Source organism: Pavona decussata, unplaced genomic scaffold, assembly GCF_977016875.1.
Source record: "Pavona decussata unplaced genomic scaffold, jaPavDecu1.1 SCAFFOLD_249, whole genome shotgun sequence".
In the NCBI taxonomy this organism is placed as follows: Eukaryota; Metazoa; Cnidaria; class Anthozoa; order Scleractinia; family Agariciidae; genus Pavona; species Pavona decussata.
The window spans coordinates 170,722-192,593 of NW_028145653.1; the positions used below are offsets into that span (position 1 = coordinate 170,722).

General features: G+C 38.3%; 1 protein-coding gene across 2 annotated transcripts; it reads right to left on the reverse strand.

Annotated features, from left to right (window-relative positions):
• Positions 1–40: 40 nt before the first annotated feature.
• On the reverse strand, positions 41–16,029 carry LOC146457034 (uncharacterized). 2 transcript variants are annotated; one of them, XM_085092400.1, is made up of 9 exons: positions 15,054–16,029; positions 13,488–13,665; positions 12,621–12,846; positions 7,843–8,085; positions 7,367–7,405; positions 6,741–6,839; positions 6,446–6,544; positions 5,526–5,624; positions 41–1,651 (listed from the first exon to the last, which is right to left on the reverse strand). In XM_085092400.1, exons 1-9 carry the CDS (start codon positions 15,388–15,390, stop codon positions 332–334), a joined length of 2,640 nt encoding a protein of 879 aa, XP_084948526.1. In that variant the 5' UTR covers positions 15,391–16,029; the 3' UTR covers positions 41–331. The 2 variants fall into 2 exon arrangements, with proteins under 2 accessions (XP_084948526.1, XP_084948525.1); XM_085092399.1 differs by lacking the exon at positions 41–1,651 and adding an exon at positions 2,803–5,226 and having other exon boundaries at positions 15,054–16,025.
• Positions 16,030–21,872: the final 5,843 nt, after the last annotated feature.

Sequence of the window (21,872 nt, forward strand, 5' to 3'; positions counted from 1 at the left end):
AAAATCCCACAATGCCACGCCTGGGAACAAGACACAGCCATTTACATTTATTTTAGCTTTTATTGTAGCAAGCAAAAGTGACAAGCAACAACATACTAACAGAATCTAAACAAAAGAATAAGGAAACACTTATTTCTCAGATTTTAAATGTTAGAGTTCCAAGATCGAGGCTTCAAAACAAAGAAAGCTACGCCTTTTCTCTGAGGCATGAACTTTTAAGGAAGTCATTGACAAGAGTGAACAGTTAGTGTATTGTTCATAGCCGAAGAAGTTAAATTCATATAAATGCTTGGAAGGTGTTAATCGTTTTCGTGTAAAGTACGAACCGAGGTCACATCGCTAAAACTTTTCGTATAAGTTTATTCCAAAGTTTTCTGATCCGGTTTCCCTTAGAGTTGAGATACTCTTCAATGTCTGACTCTTCATTCAACTGCGCATAATCTGCGGCATCTTTTCCATCTGCTGTAGTGAAGCTCACATCAACTTTCAAGTCAACAAGCTTCTTCACAACTTGCATGTTGCCATGGATTGCTGCCATTTGCAGAGGAGTGAAGCCATCTGCGTCACAAGCATTGCTGTCTGCACCATGCTTTAATAGCATTTCAATGACTTCTAAGTCGCTGACATCGCAGGCATAATGAAGCGCTGTCTTGTCTTTCATTTCCGTGGTAACTTGAGCATCAACTCTTGCCCGTACTTCTTCTCGTATGCTGTCAGGTGGACCTTCTCCCCAACCTGACGCAAGAACAGTACCAAAACTCGCCAAGTGTATCCTGCCTGCTTTGACACGTTTATCAAACAGCCCGGTTAAAACTTTCCTCACTTCAACATAGTTCCAGACCGTTTTCTCCTTTTTTGTGCCTCTTACAAGATATAACTTGTTTTTTGGATCATACGTATCTCTAATGTTCACATCTACATTGTTTTCAAGTAAAAGTTTGACAACGTGTTTGTGTTTGTTTTGAACTGCCAGATGAAGGGCAGTCTTGCCAGTGCTGCTCTGCAGTTGAACACCACAACCTGCCTCTATCAAAATCTGCGCTATATTAGCAAACCCCTTCATGGCTGCAATATGCAATGCAGAGTCAAACGTTTTAACCCCAGTCTGGATAAGAAGGCGAACAGCCATGTAATTGTTCCAGTATGTTGCCAATATTAGAGACGTACATTGATCTTCTCTTTGAGCATTCGTGTCCGCGCCAAGGTCAATAAGTGTTTTCAGAAAGACACCCGAACAACGCGAGCTCGCCCACAGAAAAGGGGTGCGATTGCCTCTTGCGGCAACGTTGACATCGATACCGTTGTGCAACACAAGTTCAACGACCATTTCCGCATCATCGTTGTCTCCACATCGATGTAGATCTGTCAAAGATTTAACCTTCTCAACTTCTTCTTCATAAAATGTCCTTATATTGCTATGTACTTGTTCATCAAACGTGCTTAAGAGATCATCAGGAGTTTCAAGCGCAAAAATCCTTGCGTTATTTACTGTAGGTCCCAAAGTCATCTCTCTCAAAAAGTCGTTAACAAAGATGCCAGTGGTTACAACTGTGTCGTAATGTCCCTCGAAGACGGCGGCCTGCAGTAGATTGAAACCTGTTGTTTGGTCAACTTCTAGCACAGCATGTTTGCAAAGTGACATAAGGCTGAGCTATGTTTAAACAAAAAGAGAAAATACATAATTAACGCTGTAGTTTTGGCAAAACAGTTCGATTGATTGATTGATTGATTGACTGATTGATTGATTGATTGATTGATTGATTGATTGATTGATTGATTGATTGATTGATTGATATGTTGCACAGAAAAAAGGCTTTAGGTATTGGAGAAACAGTTTTCGTCGTTTGCAAATTTAAGATCTCACAAAATTTCGTCATTACTGGCTTCAAACATCGACCTTACCATTTGCTTATAATGCATTGTTCGCTTATAATGCTTTCAACATTTAACGCAGGGTCCAAAAGGGGAAGTCGTTGGAGCCCGGTCCAATTGTTCAGAAATCATCCTGGGTTAACGTGAACTTTAATTTGACTTTAATCACTAAGCAAAAAAGATTTTTCCAAAAGAATTTTGTCTTGCAGTTTTAATTTGACAAAGAATTTTTTTTTTCACCGTTAGCTTAAAATTTGCTTTTAAAAACATTTCTTAAGAGCAAGATGAAAACCTAGGTTAAGGTGTAATTGTGGATTTGCTATAATCGGTTTTCCAGCCAACCGGCCTCGGAACCCTACTTAAATCTTAACTTGATATATCCGCTTGATTTTTTATATTCAAACGTATCAATTTCTTAGTCCCATTAGACTGTTCACAGTCACCCTATTTTTCCGTGGGACTCTCGAGACCGGTAGGCTTCGATGGAGCTGCCGCCATCTTGGTTTGTAAAAGCAAGCGCGATCTGAGGAGAGTGACTAAACTACCGAGGGGAGGGGAGCGGAGTTGGGAGGCGACGGGAAAAATAGAAAAATATTTTTTCGCTTCCTCTCCCCGACTATACTAACACCCACTCCCGCTCCCCTCGGTAGTTTAGACACTCTCCCCAGATCGCGCTCGCTTTTACAAACCAAGATGGCGGCGATTCCATCGAAGCGTACCGGTCTCGAGAATCCCACGGAAAAACAGGGGGATTGTGAACAGTCTACAGTCCCATGTACATGCCTTCAACTAGAGGCTGCCTGACCGAATGACTAGCACGTTGGACTTAAAATTCACCCCCTGCGGCCTTAAGTCTCGCTATGACCACTAGCTGGAGTTAATTCACGTTGATAACGTTGATAGCTACTGCATACCAGCAGTGCAAATGAGGTCTTTCCGGACCAAAGTGTTTTTATTTTCGACCTTAAAATCCACACAGGACGTATTGTGCAAGTCATTAAACTCATCCAACGTGCTCGTTAAACACCCTTGAAACAAGAGTACAACTTTCTTCAAGAAATGGTATCATGTTCTTATGCTTGTGCTTATTTCTGCGTCTTTTGGCCGCACTTGCAAACCACGATAAAGAAAGCATAACAGCAACTACAGAGGAGAAAAAAGTACTTTTCTCGTGTTAATGCTACGGTGTATTAAGTCTGATGCAGCCCTTGTGTTTAATTTGTTTCTGGTTATTTGAGTGCAGTGTCTGTAAGCTACTTTGCAGCATTAAGTGCACATCCACATAGACAACGTATTCAATGTTTGATAGACTAGTGCAAACATTTCTTCGGTTTGCATGCATGCATGCATGCATGCATCCATACATACATACATACATACATACATACATACATACATGCATGCATGCATGCATGCATGCATGCATGCATGCATCCATCCATCCATCCATACATACATACATACATACATACATACATACATACATACATACATACATACATACATACATACATACATACATACATACATATAATTTTTGTTGAGGCAGGTCGGTTTGTGGCAACCCAAAGGCTAGTGTGGACCTGCCAGAAACTAAAAAAACTACTTAAATATATGTACAAGTCTAAAGAAATTTCAAGAACTTAGAAATATAAAAAATCCGTTTACTTTGATGTTATCACACAGGCCTCCTTTTCGAATTGAATACGATCTAATGTCCTTGAGGCCTGCCTAAGTTTTTGTTTGAAAAGCTGTAGGGAGGAAGCATCCTTGATGGCTTTAGGTAGCAAATTCCAGACAATGGGCCCTCTGGGCCCAATTGCTTTAAAAGTGTCCAATAGTCAGAACTTAAACAACGAAATCCATGCTCTGTCTCTGAAATGATAGTTCTTAAAGTCACTCATTGAGAATGTGAAAAGGTATCTGCATTGTCCACGATAGCAACAATCTCATATCATTTTTTTCACTTAACGTGAAGCGGTATCAGCAACAAGGCTATGTAAAGTAGTAGCGCTGATGATTACATTGTTAACATTTTCTTGAAAAAATATTCACAAATTTTCTAAACGAACTTCTCTTAGACTTGAGATACTCTTCAATTTCCGACTCTTTGTTCATTTGTGCATAATCGGCTGCATCTTTTCCATCTGCTGTAGTCAAACTGACATCAACTTTCAGCTCAACAAGCTTTTTCACAACTTGCATGTTACCATGGATCGCTGCCAAGTGCAGAGAAGTGAAACCATCACCATCGCGGGCATTGATGTCAGCCCCGTGTTCTACCAAGAGTTTGATGACTTCTTCATCGCCCACTTTACAGGCAATATGTAGTGCTGTTTTGTTTTTCCTCTCTGCGGTAGGTTTATCGTCAACTATAAGAATTTCTTTTTGTTTGTTGGCTGGTGGATCTTCTCCCCATCCTGAAGCAAGAACAGTGCCAAAATTAGCCACGTCTATGCTGCCATCTTTCGTCTTCTTGTGGAACAATCCGGATGTAGCCTTCTTTACCTCAACGTAATGCCAGGCCCGTTTTCCCTTGTCTTTGCCACGTACTAGAAATATATTGTCTTTTCGTTGGTACTTATCACGGATGCACGTATCAGCCTTGCTTTCAAGCAAAGTTTTGACAAGATGTTTGTGTCTGTTTTGAACTGCCAGATGAAGTGGAGTTATTCCACTGTTGCTTTGCAAATTAATATTGGAGCCGGCTTCTATCAAAAGCTTTGTGATGTTAACAAATCCTTCCCTGGCGGAGATGTGCAGCGCCGAGTAACCCTCATCTTGGATGTAGTCTGTACCAACTCCAGCCTGGACAAGAAAGTGTACAGCCATGTAGTTATTCCAGTAAGTTGCCATTATTAGAGGCGTACATTGGTCTTCTCTTTGAGCGTTCGTATCAGCTCCAAGATCAATAAGTGTTTTAATGAAAACACCTGAACAACGCAGACTCGCCCACAGTAAAGGTGTTCGATTGCCCATTGCAGCAATGTTGACATCCATACCGTGATTCAATACGAGTTCCACGGCCTTTTCTGCATCATTTTTGTCTCCGCATCGGTGTAGCTCTGCCAAGGTCCCATACTTCTGTAATGTCTCTTCATAAAGTTCCTTTATCTTGGCATGGTGCCGCTTTTTAAACGTCGAAAAGATATCACAGGCAGTCTTTGAGGGCGAAATCTTAGCGTTATTTGCGGTTGATTCGAAATTCATCTCTCTCGGAAAGTTATCAAGAAAGATGTTAAGAGTTGTTACGGTGGCATAAATTCCCTCATAGACACTGGCTTGGAGCAGATTGAATCCCGAGACTGGGTCAGCTGCTAAAACAGCCATTTTGGAAAGACATATAAGGCTGGGCTATGATGAAAAAAGAAAACATGCTATTATTTAGTTTTATGAGCCAGTTCCGAGAAAACCTAAATTTACAGTCAACATTTCTCTTGACGTTTTGCTGAAAATGATAGGGTATTTTCTAATTTATTCCAAGCTTGGTTTTGTAAGAAATGTAATGATGTAGTCTCTAAAGAATAACCAGGCAAAGATAATCTATTCACTAGGTACTTAATCTCGTACCCAGATCTTCCACGGTCACATTTCCAAACCTGCAGTGAGACCTGGGTGCAAGATTAGTGTGTATCTAACTATGAATGCCTCACCGGTTGTTGAAAACTGGGAGTTGCACCATGCCTCTTGAGAATTTGTATGATCGGTTGGTGATTATGGCGTTCAGCTTTCTGCAGAGCTGTTTTCTGAAACTGAGGGGCAGAAATAATCCAATTTAGATAGGGGAGGAATGGAAGAAAGAAGAGGGAGGTTGACTTTAATTTATGGTATTAACCGTAAACCTTGAGCTCATTACAAATCCAATCCAAGATGATATGACGGTGTATATTTTTTTTGTGAAAAAATGGTCCATTTTAATGAAAAATGATTATTGTTCCAGAAAATCCAGTTTTCTTTGCAATTTTTAGATTGAAGTCCTAGAATTTTGCCAAGAATAGCGTTACCTAAGCTTAACCTAGCTTCTTGGTGTGTTCGCTTGTCGTGCACTTGTCGTTTTGCCAGTGATAAGAACCTCTACAACGTCGACGGCCGACAGTGAAAGAAAATGACGAAGACACCTATTGTTTCTGATAACACAAGAGGCCTTGTATTGGGTGCCAAGCATTGATTGGACAGTTAAACATGTTTATGGGTGGCATTGGTTTGTTTTACGAGAGCTATTTTGAAGTGATGGTTTTTTTCAGAAGGTGAAATTAAAAGGACTAAAATTTGTTAGCTTTTCATCAAATGCTCAAGAATGGGGGGAGAGTAGGCTAACTTACATTCAAACAAGCTGTATAGAAAGATTTGATAATTGTGAAAATGTTTTCCTTGGAAGCCATTAGCATGACCATGCAATCGAAAACCCTGACATGTTTTTTCTTTTGTGTTTTGGCTTAAAGCACAAAATTGCAGAAACAGAAAAACCGCTTTAACCATTGGAACATCAAGAATGCAAAAAAGAATTGGCATGGTGATCTGTGTTGAAAACTCCTCCTTTAGTTATTTTTTTAGCAAATTGTTTTATGCTTACTCTATCTGTGGCGTTGACATCTGCACCGTGCTCTAATAACAGATTAACAACAGATTCCTGTCCGTACCAAGCAGCCAAATGGAGAGGAGTCAACGAAAACTGGAAAAAAAATGTTAATGGCTCGATAAGAAGGATGGAATTTCCCGGTGTTGAAATAGACAGAATAATGTGACATAATGCATCAAAATATGAATAGATAAATAAATCTACCTTGTTTAGAGTATAAAGCTTTCGCTGTTAACATCAAACAAGCAATCAAAAAATGATAATAACTACTATTAACAGAAAAAAATACCTTATCTCTTTGGTTTACATCTTCCCCATTATCAAGAAGCACTTGAACAGCCTCCAACTGCCCAGCAATTGCTTCCTCATGAAGTGCTTTTCTAGACTTCTGAAACCGATAACGTGACATAAAAACGATTTGTTTATTTATTTATTCATTCATTCATTTATTTTTTTTAAGGAAGTATTCATAATTCTGGCCTCAGTTGTTCAAAGACAGGATAACTTTATCCGCTGGATAAGGCACTCTTCAGCGTCTAAAATATACTTCACGTTAAATGTTCTCCAAGGTTTTCGTACACTCCCCAACTAAGCTTTGGTTAGAGTGTGTATATTTGCTTGAGCACGAGGAAATACTGAAACCTTTGCACAGATTGAACTGTCGGACAGTGACTTATCCACTGGATAAAGTTATCCGGCCTTTGAACAACTGGGACCTGAAGAAACCAGTCAATAGTTCAGATGAAATTAATTTCTTTTTGAAACAACATTGCGTGGTGAAGCAACCCAAAATATTAATGTTTTTCCTGTCTTAAGATTTCGTAATTTTTTAACATTCTGTACTGTTTCCTGTATCACTACTGTCTTGTATGTACTTAATCGTTTTTAGTTCAGTATAAAAGGCGAGTGGCTTACCTTTGCTTCTTGGCCTCTTCTCTCCCAATCAGTGATAGGCTGACCACGCGTGGTGCAGGTTTTAAAAAGTAACAAAGAGAAAAAGGCGATATAAAATACACACTGTTATAGCATCTTTTCTTTTTTGTGCTGTGATTTTAACTGTAATCAGGTTTTTACTTTCCATTTGTTACGTAATGTAGATTTGGTGATAACCATGACTTTTAGAATATTAGATATTCATTGAAATAATAAACATGATTTGATTTTTTGAATCATTTTTTTGAATCATTTTTTATTATTACTTACATATCAACGATTTTGTCACATTTAGTTAATATACAGCTCTGTCATTGGAAACCCGAGCTAATAATAGCTATATTATAAGAATTTGTGTACATAAAATTTAGTGATATATACAATAAACCTTTTTGGCTAGATTTGGCTGATGGAGCTATAAGGCCTTAGAACTTGTTAGGAATCAATATGAAGTTTACCTTTTGGGTGTCATCATCGCCACAGCCACTGGAATCTATGAAGGAAGTGTCATTTGATGACTCAGCACCTTGATTAGCTGATTCAACGGTCTGGTCATGAATTGTCAAAGTATTAGCATCCTCTTCAGATGAACAGCCCGGTAGGTTTCCGTTTTTTGTGCTCTGCTGAGAGGGACCCAGTCTTGGCAGATGGGATTTGTAGTAGTGACCTCCAGTGCTTGCGGTGATGCATTTCAAGTCAACCTAGATGAATAGCAAACTAGAGTTCAACTTAGAGTAATACCTGAATCATTAAAAGTTTTCATTGCTTATATTAGTGATGTCAAATAGTCACGCGTGGGCTTTTCAAATAGGAAAGCCACTTTAAACGTTTCTTGTTTGATGCAAAAGACAGGAATTATGATTAACCCTTTCACCCGTAAGGCAATACGACATTTTCTCCAGATCCAAGTCTACAAACTCAATGTCCATGTATGATATACCATTTTAAAGCTACTCATGAGTGTATTTCATAACTGATATAATTATGAGTGAGAAAAGTTATGGCTTTGAAATAAATGGCCTTAAAACGTAAAATTAAAACTTCAAAAACGTCCCAATCCTTGTGTATATTAGGTATACCCCTAAACTATAGCTTATTTTGCAGGTATCAACATCTTCATAATGTGAGAGATGTCTTAAGACCCACAACTTCTAGGGGGAAAAAGTTGAAAAGTTATGGGGGTGGTCAGCCATATCACATATGGGAGGGGGTTAAGTTTTTATCCTTTTAATGAGTAGATCTTCACAAAACCATCTTGGTGTGAAAAATTTATAGAAATCTGTCAAATATTGACAGAGTTGTGGCCTTATGTGCCAAATGGCACTCTTAGCTGGGATTAAAGGGTTAAGTTAAGAGTCATGTGACTTAGCGTTTTCTTAATGTGTTAGGACGGCCATGTTCAAATCATTTTTATTCTTTCTGCTTTGAACATGAAAAAAACTGTCGTGTACCGGAATGTTTTAGAACGCGTTTTTATGGTGACGTTACGGACATGTGCAATGCTTTAAACAGCACTGTCACTTTGGTTCTTTTTACTTTGTCAGACAAAATATAAGGGCATTGTTGAAGTTTTGGAACTTACATTTTCTTCTTGGTAGAACTAGAAAAAAATGACTCTTTCGCAACGCTCAACATATAATGATCAAATAGATTACTGAACTATGTTGGTGTATTGCACCATATACCAAAAGTGGGGAACGAACGATATTGCCGAAAATTACAGCATCCTAGCCTGGTGAATTTTAATAACGTAACATAAACAATGTCGTTTTTTATTACTCGGGCCGTAAGGCGGACCGAGTTAAGGTTTCGGTAGCATTATCAAATTCTTTTTTCTTTTTGGGGTCGCGATGGGCCGACAGATAAGACTTCGGGCCACGAGTTATTGTTCTCGGTCTCGTTTTTTGTACTAGGCTGGTACGAGTTACGTTTTCTGTCGTGTTATCAAATTCTTTAAATTCTCGGTCGCGTTCTTTGCTTTCGGGCTGTGGGGAGTGTTTACAATATGCGAGCCAGACGTGCGAGGCATGAACAAGACATGCGAGGCATGCGAGGCATGAACAACCCCAACATAAACTGCTAACCGTTAAGCTAACCTAAGTGCTCTTTAGGCTAACCGGAGTGTTTTTTAGGCTAACCTGAGTGCCTCAAGGTTAGTTTTGTTTAACCGAAAATTTGGCAACTAAATCAGTCTATGACCTCGCGGGCCAAGATAGATAAAGATGTCTCACGTTTACTATAGAAAAACAATCAATGAAGAAACGGTTTCTGTTTTCAAATGAAAGGTGAATAACAAATGCTTTCCCCTAATTTCATTTAAAAATATAACCAGCGAAACATTGAAAAACGTACAAGGATATAAACGTACGCGTGATGCGTAACGTTACTCTAGATCCGGGGGGGGGGGGGGGGGTACTCAACAGATGCTTGGATAGGGAGGTGCGGCCCTGACCCTGTTTAAGACAAAATTCTCCGATTTCCCTATCCCGTTTAAGACAGAATTCAACATTTTCAGGCCCTTTCTAAGACACTTAACCCCAAATCACTCCCTTTTTAAGACTAGAATGAAATAAGAATACACTAGTTTCTTACTGTATTTTAATGCATTGGCAATCACAATCTGTTTAAGCCATTAGGTCGTGTAGGGATACCCTGTTTAAGACAGAAAGTGATGAAACAGATACCCCGTTCAAGACAAAACACCCTGAAAACCATACTCTATAGAGGCGCACGTCCCCGTTAAGGTCACATAAGGGAGTAGCCCCCCGGGTCTAGATCATACCAAAAATTACGATCCGTCATTGACCCGCCGTCACATACATATTAGGACCGTAGAAATGGTTTCTGTCTCTAAACGAAAGGTGAAAATGTAAGGATTAAAGCCCAGGGATCATAAAAAGCACCCGTATGACAAATGTCGTTTTCCCCTGTATTTCATTCTGACTGCAAGAAATGCAATTCTCTCCATTGGTTACTTATTGCCTCACTATATCTCTGTATCTATCTATTTGGTATCCTGCGAGCAAGCTCTCTTGGGGGTGGGGGGGGGGGGGGAGGCGGAAAGAGGATCCACCCCCAAGAGAGCTTGCTCGCAGGCTATCTATTTGGGAGAATTGGCGATGCTGGAGGTTACCACTGTTAAAAGATTGTAGGCTTTACGCACCACACAGTCAAATATGGCCCGAGTATATATATAATTATTAAATTCTCAGCCTCGGATATTGCATTTCTAGAGTTCTGATTGGTTCACTAAATCTCGGTTATCAGCTCATATACCGTCATATAGTTTGACCTCATATGGAAAACGAATGCCCCAGGTGTCGCTAAGCTAAATTTTTTTTCGGCGGGAAGCGAAAGTTTCTTCGGAAAAATGTAGAAAAAAAAAACAAAAGAAAAGAAAAGAAATACCGGACAGTGACAACAATAAAAGCCACAAAGCTCGGCATGACACTATTTAATGGTACGTATCTCCGAAGTTTCCTTTAAAATCAGAAAAAATTGTACGATTTAACGATTACATAACAACAACAACAACAACAACAACAACAACAACAACTATAACAACCGGTTACCTCTAAAAATTTCAGGATGGCTCGCAAATCCTGGCGGTAAGAGGTTAAAACCGATCGAAGAAATTTCTTAAGAAGAGTTTAATGCCTCCCTTTCCGTTTCCACGCATTTACGAGGACTCCAGTTCGAAAGTTCATCCATGAAATCCGTACGAGCGGTGGCCATAATATTCGTTTCCGTCGCTCAGCACCACTCAGCAAAACATTTGCACAAATGTGCATAGTTCTTACGCTTCTCGATAACCTTGAAGTTTAAAAACTTGCACTGAATGCTTGTCTAAGTAAGGCTGTACCTCGTACACTTGAACTCGGCTTGCCTTAAGTGTTTTCACATCTGCGAGGAATTCAGTTCAGCATAAAAAAAGCCGTCCTTGATCCCTTCCTGCGCTCGGCACCACACAGCAAAACATTTGCTCAAATGTGATCAACTATTACGCTTTTCGATTAGCTGGAACTTCAAAGGCACTTGAATGCTTGTCTCAGAAAGGTTGTTTCTTGTACACTTGAACATATCTTGAATTCATGTCCGGCTTTGTCCGATCTAATTTGCTTTCGATTTTTCATTCAACTCCGTTCGCGATGAGCTGCGCGTGTTATGTGATCATTAAGTTTCGCGCGCTTTGGTCGGAAGTTGTCTCAACATCCGGTCGTTTTGATTTAAAATAAATTTTTACTTAAAATAAAATTCTTAAAACTTCAACATCAATATCCAAACGGGGAGAATTTAATAAAACAATTATTCCATTCGTGCTTGTTGGATATGAGATTGGTTATAGCCAACTCGGCGCTTCGCACCTCGTTGGCTATTTACCATCTCATATCCAACGCGCGCTCATGGAATAATTGTTAAATATACTTGTTCCCTTCTTCTTACATAGGGAACTGGCCCCAGATGTTCAAAGGCCGGATAACTTTATCCAGTGGATAAGTCACTATCCGACAGTTTCAATCTGTGCAAAGATTTCAGTATTTTGTCGTGTACAAGCGAATTTGCACACTCTAACCACAGTCTAGTTTAGGAGTGTACGAAAACCTTGGACAACATTTAACATGAAGCATATTTTAGACCCCGAATAGTGCCTTATCCAGCGGATAAAGTTATCCGGCCTTTGAACAACTGGGGCCAGGACGAAAAACCATAACAGTTTTAAAAATATCACCCACAGTCATTCTTCACTCAATACCCGCTTTGGGTGGCCGCCATCTTGTATTGCACAAGCTCCAACCCATTTGGACAAGGGATTTTTTTTTAAACAGCTTTATTGACCATTACACATGCTACAAACAGCAAATTAAACAACCAGAAAGAAATGAAATATATGTGCAAAGTGATTTAAAGTGATAAGGTCAAAAGGGCAGGTGCGAACGGGACGCGAGGACCCATGCGAGGCATCTCCCACGATACAAATAATAATTAAAACACGATCAACCAAAAAATGCCAAATTTAAAAGACGCTAAGAAACTAGGGAGGAGGGGAGGATCGTACAATTGACCAGATACAGGGAGTATCTGCAAAAGGTGAAACATGTTCTCAGTAACAAAGTTGCGGAAGGACGCAGTAGCTGAAAAACTGGTAGGGGGTGAGAAGTTACAGCTATAGTTCCAGAGCTTAACAATACGATTAAAGTAAGAGGCCTGAAAAGTGCTAGCTAGGGATGTAGTTTACCTTGCCTTGGTAGCCACGCCTGTAAGTGCCTTCTGTACCAGAAGACCATGCGACCCTAGCTGCACTTGCTGGGATTCCCTGCCAACTCGTTATTTCTGTCACGGTCCCAAACCCCCCGTCACCTTGATCGTCGTATTCCCAGCCGGCGCCCCTGGTAACAATGGCGTCTGGATAAATACCTCTGGCTTGGATTTTATTCGCTGAGTTCCTCTTATCCACTGGAGTTCTATGTTGTCGTCAAAAAAACAAAAAACAAATAACATGTTGTCAAGAATTTACACTGAAGATTTTGATAGCGTTATATCAATGTGATTGGTGGACAAAACCTTAATTTAATTTGTTTACTGTAAATACACAATGCGCATTTTTTATCCTTATTTTAACAGAAGAAACCGACAACGGCGTTTTAGAACAATATTTAGAAGGTCATTTTGTGTCATTTCGAAAAGTTCCCTTTGGGACTTTTGCAGCTGACTCTATGAAGGGCAGAACATTTTACGAAAAGAAGTCATGTAAAACAAAGAATATAGTAAGTGTTTTTTTTTTCCAATATTATGACCTTTTGATAAGGCAGTATTTATTCAGTTTGCTAAAGAGAAAAAGAGACGTTTTTCAACGCAAAATTTGGTAATCTGCTAAGATATTCCGTTAAAACCAAGATAATCCGTTGTCAAATTTTATTGCAGTAATGCGGCTCAACTAGTCATAAGATTGCAGTGTACTAAAGGTGACTTGCGCATTTATCAAGAAAACAGAGCTTTATGTTGGAGGCTTAGGGCCCAGCGCTTCTTCGTGACCAGTGCAACGAATGAAGTCATAACTGTATTTTTAACAAGAGTGTTTAGAGCATTGCATCAAATTGCTTACCCGTTTTCACCTGGGCCGTCGAACCTAACAAAAGCATGGTCTTTATCATGTTTATCAGCCATATAACACGATGTACACAAACTGATGGCAGGACTCTTACAGACCAAACACGTCCAACGTAATCCGGCAATTGGTCCTTGCTTGCAAGAACAACATGTTACTCCTCTGTGCTTTATTCCTAAAATAAAAAGAAAGCAACTTACGTCAACTCGGGAAATGGTTTGCTTGCATGCATATGAACAGCATCAATTTTAAATTATCGGAAACTTTATATAGAGGAGTTATGAATTTCTGATGTTACAAACAGATTGCATTTTGCCGAACGTCTTCACAGATCAGGTAGCCATGAAACAAGTGCAAGAATGTCAATCGAGGGTCAACGAAGTTTTGAATGCTATGGGATTTATGTCTGAACAGACCTACAGCAAAACGGTTTATCATTGCAACTTAAACCTGCTTAAGCTCCCTTTCAATAAGTTGTGAAGACGTTTTTACTAAAGTAAATCTATAGATTATTGCACGCTACAGTGACCTTCAAAATTAACCCATAACTCGAAAAAAGGTTTACAAAGAACAGAAAGAACAAAATGAAACCACCTTTTATATTCCATTTAAAAATTTACTTTTCTCAGTCACGGCAACAAACTTCTTGGAAAACATTTCTTTACATCTCAGAACAAAATTCAAGACTATGTACCACAATTTCATGTTATTTTATCAGGAATTTTTTTAGTTCAGTTGCAATTCAGTCTCGATGCTACTTTGTTGTCCGTAATGTAGCCAAACAGTTTATAAAACTCTTCTAAATATCTACTTGTGGTTTTGATCGCGCTTTTAGCTAACACCACTCACTGAAGTCAGCCATACGTTTATCACTTGTCCGTAAGGACCAAGAACTGAGCTCACAGTATCTTCGTCATTTCATAAAAGCTAACTAAATGAAGAATATTAATATTTTATAACACGAAAAATACTTCGGAAATTTAGCGGTTAGATCATTTATTTTATTCAGATTTTTTGTCGTCATCCGTCAAAGGCTCGGTATTATTCTCGCCTTTTCTTTAAGTTTTCATAATTTCTGTAAAAATCGTTTATTAAACCACGACGAACTGGATTTTAACTTGATTGAATCGCTCTATTTTCCTTGAATCTTGCCGGAAACTTGATCTGTCACAGCCCGGCACCTCCCCCGGCGGCCCGTCTTATAATCATGCATGAACACAAACGTTTGTACCAATCTTGTGAAACGAATCAATCAACGAACTTATTTTATGGTAGATAGCGTTATTCAGTTATATACCTGTACTGCTAGTTTCATCTACTCCATTTTCAATCATGATTTTATGTTTTATCTCACTATTTTTCTCACTGTTTACGTCGATGTTACTTTCGGTTTCCGAGGCCGGAAGTACTGATTTAAATACGATTAGCAGCACAAGCAAATCAAAGGAATAAATATTCTGTTATTCCGTATCATGAAGTCCTTGTCTAATAGTTTATCATACATTTACCCCGAACCTTTTCTTGTTTTCTTGAGTAAAATTGAAGGCAAAATGGATGCCTTACCTGCCGGAGCGTTATCCAACACGCAAAGCTCATTCTTTTCATGATAACCAGCTTTGTAAACTTGACTGGTTCCATTGTCCCATTTCACCTTTGCCATGTTCTCTGCTAAGCTAGAAGAATCAGTTCCAATTTCCACAACTGTCCCCACATATCCCTCTCCGCCGTCACCTTCAGCTTCATTTGACTTCCAATCGGGCCCCCGGACGACACGAACACCAACGGAGAAGGTACTGGCTGAATCACTGTTTGCAGTTTCTTCGCCCGGTTCATTAGCTCTGTCTTGTTGTAAAGAAGAGTCTTTTGATACGAAAGACAGTGGCTTGTCAGTCGCAGGCATTGGATTAGATACAAAGGAAACTCATGAGCATTGGTTCAATGCAAATATAACAGACATCGCTGAACTGTCGATGCGCTTCTGTGAAATCGCGTGACCATAAGGCGTTGGCTGAAATTCAGTCACGTGAGAGATCAGGGGTGTAGCTGTCACGTCAGCTTTAATCGTATTTGCCTGGATGTCGGTAATACACTTGTGGAACTGATTAAATATGATTTGTTTTCTTTTTCTTTCCTTTTCTTTTCTTTTCTTTTTACTTTCCTTGATCCTATATTGTTATCCGATTGTAACTCATTGTAACTCTGGCCCTGAGAAAGACTAGTGGTACTATTTAAAACAATTAGCCCAAATAAACAAGTCCTTAGTCATAGTGTCAGTTTGGTTTATTTACACGTAATGTGGCGTCTGGCACGCGCATTTTGATGCAAGAGATCCGGCAACAAAACATATTCAGAACAATTTATTTGTGCATCGTGTGGTCCCCTATGCATACACCAAATCTTCGTCTTCTTTCTCATATTTGTCTACCACATCTTGATTTGTTATTCCTCGCACCACTGACCCCCTGTGACAGAAGAAAAGAAGACAAGGACATAAGACACATTATTATAATTATCATGTGAACTGACATTAAATTTGTTTTCATAGGATGACATGTTTTTGTGCGATTTTTTGGAAATCGCAAAAATCGCGAAAATAAGTAACAATCATGTATATCGAAACAAATAAACTTTTAAGTATTACATTACAAATCATTCCTCAATTCATATGATGCGTCTTCTTGAAAATGCATTCAATAAATATTAATCCGTTATAAAAGGCCATACACCACCTCGAAATTTACTTGAACGGAAGATATGTAATTTTTAGGAATTTCAAATTCTCAAAGTTCTTCACATAGAATTAAGTAAATACTGTCGAACGTAGAACAAAACGATACTCCTCTCAGAACAAAATGGTCCTTTCAAATAAAGCGTTCATAGACTCGATTAATTTTTGTCAGGTCACAGCATGCGAGCGAAACACGCGAGAACTCGCAAAAATCGCCTCCCGCGGGGAAAACGGCGCGCGCGGAGGGAACAGAAAATTATTTTTGCGTTCTGCGTGTCGCGTCTATTAGTTATGTCTTGAATGATAGGCCAATCCCTTTGCAGTACGTTTTGAATAAAGGTTTTGCTCTCAACTCAAGTGTTGCTTGCTCTACTATCTCTGAAAGAAATTAGAAGCTTAAAACGAAGATTCATACATACTTGTGATGTGATTAATGCATCCGCCGCAAATCATGCAATCTGGTTTATTTCATTCTATTTTCTGACGCGATCCACAGCAATTACACGCGCGTATGATGGAATACATCATTTAAAGTATAAAAATTGTTATATCAAAGGGATCGACAAACTAATATCTGAAAATGGTTTTTTACTACGTCCTGTCTCCGTGGTTTAACGTGGTTCTCCGTGGTTTATCTTTAACTACTGTAAATTTCCTCAGTCTCCCACTTTTAGTATTGGCTTTATAGTTTAAAATGTACGATACCATTTTGTGATGTTTAATTCAGTCAAATAGCTATGTTCCTTTGACCCTCAACATTTGCACGATGACTAATCAAATTCGCAAATAAAAAGGTCGGTTGTCCTCTCTTAGGGCAAACGTTAAAGTGCCCCTAATCCTTCAATTTGTTTGTTTTTTTTTTTGGTAGATTTCCATATCTTTTAAGAACTCATTTTCGAAAAAATTTTTGAGAAATATTTAATCCTTTTCTTTTTTTTTAAGAGCGCTAGAAGTGAAGGCAGTCTTGTCGATATTTTCACCTATCGTTCGCATTAGTCCCCCACCCGGCCAAATGTGTCCAACTATGGAGCGTGACGTAAGAAAAGGACATCGTGCAAAAATATCCGAAGATTCGCGGTAATGCTTCAATTGTAAACAGAGAAAATGGTTGAAAATGTGTGGTTTTTGGATGCGGCAACTCTCGAAATGTAGAGAAAGGAATCAGCATGCATAAGATTCCTTCTGAATCCTTCTGGTGTCCTTTTCTTACGTCACAGCTAAGAAAGTGTCAAATATCGGACGCTTCTCATTGGCTCGTTCCTAATGAGCCCACGAGACAAAAATTTGTCCAGCGGGGCTTAAAGCGCGCAAAAATTTAAAAATTTCAGTGACTTTTAGCGCTCGTAAAAAAAAAGGATTCAATATTTCTAAAAAAAAATTTCGAAAATGAGTTCTTCAAGGAAATTGAAGGGTTAGGGGCACTTTAACATAGTCATTACTGTGTTACCATATTCTATGATCGGCGCTAAATTGCTTTTAGGTTGAATTTAAAAATACAAAGAAGAGACATTTCGTGAGGCTGGCCGTGAGGACTTTGGCAGACTGTAAAAAGCTGTGTAAATACAAGCTTCAAGCGATAATTTACACAGTCGTATGGAGTCATTCCCAATTTTCAAAGAGAATTTTGATTAAAAAATTATCCATCAAACTATTTTTTTTCCTCAGAACAAAAAGCAATGTTTGGATCTTTTTTACAAAATACGGTCAAACACTGGTTCACCTATAGAGGAGTGCTATTGAATTTGTCAAAATTATTGAATGGGCATTTTTTTTCAGAACGCTAGTAAAACAGACCAAAACGTCATCCTATGAACGATCTCAATAAAAATTAAACTTCGATCCGCTTCTTAGTTCTGAGGGTTTACACAGCTTTTTTCGTTCCTCCAAACTTACTCTAGTGCCATCGAAATTGAAAGCAAAAAATAATGGGATAGTCTGGAGCAGGAAAAATGAAATTTTAATTTCTTCAGCTGTTCTTTGAGCTGTGCCGTGCAGTTGGCAATCCGATGAAGGGCATCAAAATTATCATTTTGAGCCTATTTTGAATCCAATGGGTATTTTTTGCAACGACGAGGGCGACGGCAACAAGAACATAAAAAATAGCAACGGATTTAACAACCAAAACAACAACTCTGCATGTGCAATACACTTTTTGGTACGTCTTTTTTGCCATTACTGCACGACTAGGACTGACATGAAGTTTCCTGATGGCATGTTTACGGAGGACGTAAACACACGACGACGAATTTTTCTACCTGTTTGTTATCTTGGGTACGATCTCCAGGAATTCAACTCCAGGATATTTCACCTGCATTTGACATTTAAAGCGAGTTAGAAAAGTCGCGTTTACGCTGCCGTCGCCGTCGTCATTGCTAAAGCTCCCTGGTAATCTAAGTTACACTCAGTCAAATGGCAAATACCTTATAGATCAAGTCACTAAGCCTTGACCGTGGTGAAACTTAAGAAAAAAAGTTCTTCGAAGATAAAATCAGTTTAATTTGAGAACTCAACGCTGATATCTTTTTGGGGAGCGTGTGAGTTTATTCACGCATTTTACGATAAACTGAAAAAGGTTTAGCAACGTACAACACTAGGAGTATTTGTTATCCGGATGGTAAAACATTCAAACGCACACGCAACACCGATCAGTCTACACATATTTCACTTTAAAAAGATTGAAACATTTTTTAGTAAATTTTAAAAGCATAGAGCTTTCAAAGTAAAAACCTTATGTTTAACGGATTTTTTCCTATGTTTTTACGTTGTCCTCGGTTAACAGTAAACAAGTAGAAAGATATCTTTGAACAAACCAGAATATATTATGTCTGAAGCGGCTTTTAGAATTATATATTTTCTACAAGAACACCAACCAAGTATCGATAACACACAAGAATGTAAAGATGACGAAATGAGCTGAAAGGATAATGGAAAATGGCAAATATTTAACAGCTAAAGCAGCGAAAAACAAGTAAGAAGAAATATAAAAGGAAACGTTTTCTTTTGATCTTATATCGATGAAGACCTTTGTCACCCTTGTCAGGGGCAGGGGCAGAGTCAGGGGAAATCACTAAAAACACAGTATGTTTAATTTCTGAGGTCACATCAATCTACTCCAAAGGCTAACTGTTCACGGTGGTTCAGGCTCTGCGACCATTTCTTCGCAAAACCAAAATTGTTACATCAGTGCATATCATGAAGACACACTTGGCAATAAAAATTTCATTTTAGCATGGTCTCCGTTCTTGCACTTTATCATAACATACGTCATGTTGAAATTTTATATAGAGATAGATCAGTATTGTTTTTGTTGAAGTTATCCACTCCTCACGTGATTCAATCAGAAAAGCCAGAGAGTCTTTTCTTATAGATTTAGCGGGGACCTTGGAATCCCACGGTTTGAATAGACGTGATGAATTGTAAATTTTTTTTTTATTATTTTATTTTACTTATTTCCTTATCCTTTGATACCACCTTGTAAACGTCATTTCCGCCGCTCCTATGTATTGCAACATCCTCCATAATATATATTATAATTTCATTTATATAATTTAGTAACATCTAAACCTGAAGAAGGCTGGTTTGGCCTGCCGAAATATTGTTTTAAAATATAATTTATTACGTTGTGTCAGCTTTGCAGTAGTCTTTGGACTTCTCATCGTCTCTTTGTATCGTAGTTTATGGGTGTCCCTGATTAGCAAGCTTTGTGGTGATGCTAGAAGATTAACACAAACAAAGTTGTTCATTGATTGCACGATTATCTTTTAACAACTGTTTAACCATAGTTCTTCTTAAACAAAAATCGCGTTTTTTTTTTTCATTTTTTAACATAATTTCCTTTCTAGCGGTGAATGCCATTTCTTGATTCTTGCTCCGCAATTCACGAGGAAAAGCCCTACTCAGGTTATTCACTCAAGCGTTTTATTCCTCTGCTCCGTAAGATATTCAAAGGTGAAACTCGATGGTGAAACACGCTGCGCGCTAAAGCCGGTTGTACTTCTCGTCCTAGCTAAAAATATTCCGTTTATTTGTTTATTTTTGGTAAGAGTTATTGATGATTTCATCTCAATTGAGGAAATAAAGAAAACTGTTTTCGTCTTTCCATAAAGTAAGAAGAGAGAAAATTTGCAAGAATGGAAAAGGCTGTGTAAATATCATTTTGAGCCGAGTCTTTTACGATACAGCCATCTATAGAGTCCTTCCTACATCCTAATGTTTTATGGTTCTTGGCTAATTAATTTTGTAGGTGCATATTTCGTGTAATGTTTAGAACACATTGCTTACAACTCTCAGTCTTCATGAAAACATGTTCAACTTCAGAGATTATTTTATTGTGGCCATTTTTGGAATGATAGAATAAGCAATTTGGTTTAAGAACAAACAGTTAATTAAGCAGGCCAAACTAAACAACATCCCGTGAATGACGTCACAATAAAGATTAAACATCGCTTTGCCTCTTGTTTACAATTTTCTCGCTTTCTCAAACTTTGTCTAGTGTCACCTCGACTGTAAGGTGTTTTGTTGCTTGACTTTAAATGAAATCATAATAACATTGTAGCGATCAGTAAAAGTATGTCGAAATATTTTTGGTTATACCCTACTGAGCAAAATGTCGAGTAAAGATCGGTAAAATATGGTTCTGTCTTATTTCCAAAAGAACATTTTTTTTTCAAGTCGTGATAAGGGTTTGAAAGGCCGATCATATTGCATGGCCAGGTCGAAAATATATAATATATTTGTTTTCCGCAATTTTAAATGAGCTATCAGTAAATACTAATACTGAACTAAACAATTTTCGCAAGTATCAATGCTTTTCTGTGCACTTCTCGAGCTTTGCGATATTAGAATAATTACAATTAACACCAATCTGATTACTTAAAGATAAAATACAACATAAGGACACAAAGATGATGAAATCAGCTGACAGAAATGACGTTGAAAAAAAACAAAAGTTCAAGAACTGTACTTTTGCAAACGAATTTAAAGCGAAAATTACAAGGAACGTTATGTTTACACCTTTAGTTTGTTGCCCCACGTGATTCTAAGGTATTACTCGCAAGAGCCTCCTCTTGGCATGTTCCAGTTTGTAATAAATAAAATGCAAAAATTGTTCTATAGCATTCCTGTGCCAATGGCTAAATTCGCAAATGAAAGGTGCGACTTATCATTTCGCGAAAATATTCAGTCGTCTTGTACGAATTGAAGATTTCAGGAAAATTGTTTTCGTCTTTACATTAAGATAAACGAGAGGAAGTTTGCCCGAGTGAGAAAAGCTGTGTAAGCGTAAACTTGGCGTCAGTGTTCGCACAGCTGTATGGAGGCGGAGTCTTTCCCATTTACTAATTAGAGCTCACGTGATGTTTTCCCATTTTATACTAAAGTTAAGGCATATTTTTGAAAAAAAAAAAATTGCCAAGACGTTTTTCATAAAAGCATCGAGATCCACTATTTTGTTTTTTAAGATAATAGGATAAGTAAATTCTACCTATCCAGACCATTACGTGATTCTATGCATAAACGACGTCGACAAAAAATAAAATGAATAAATGCTTACACAGCTTTCGTTCCTCTAGTATCATCTACAATCTATGCTTATGATTCCTTAAATTAAAGAGAAATCGTATAATAGTTGTGAATAGTAAAATAATTATTTTTCG

What these genes read in the sequence shown, in the direction of transcription:
- LOC146457034 (XM_085092399.1), bottom strand. Translation starts at nt 15,390, where the DNA reads ATGCCTGCGACTGACAAGCCACTGTCTTTCGTATCAAAAGACTCTTCT. An exon ending in GTTGGATAACGCTCCGGCAG is followed by an intron (nt 13,666 to 15,053) that starts GTAAGGCATCCA and finishes TTTTTATTTTAG; the next exon opens with GAATAAAGCACAGAGGAGTA. An exon ending in ATGTCAACGCCACAGATAGA is followed by an intron (nt 5,625 to 6,445) that starts GTAAGCATAAAA and finishes TCTGCCCCTCAG; the next exon opens with TTTCAGAAAACAGCTCTGCA.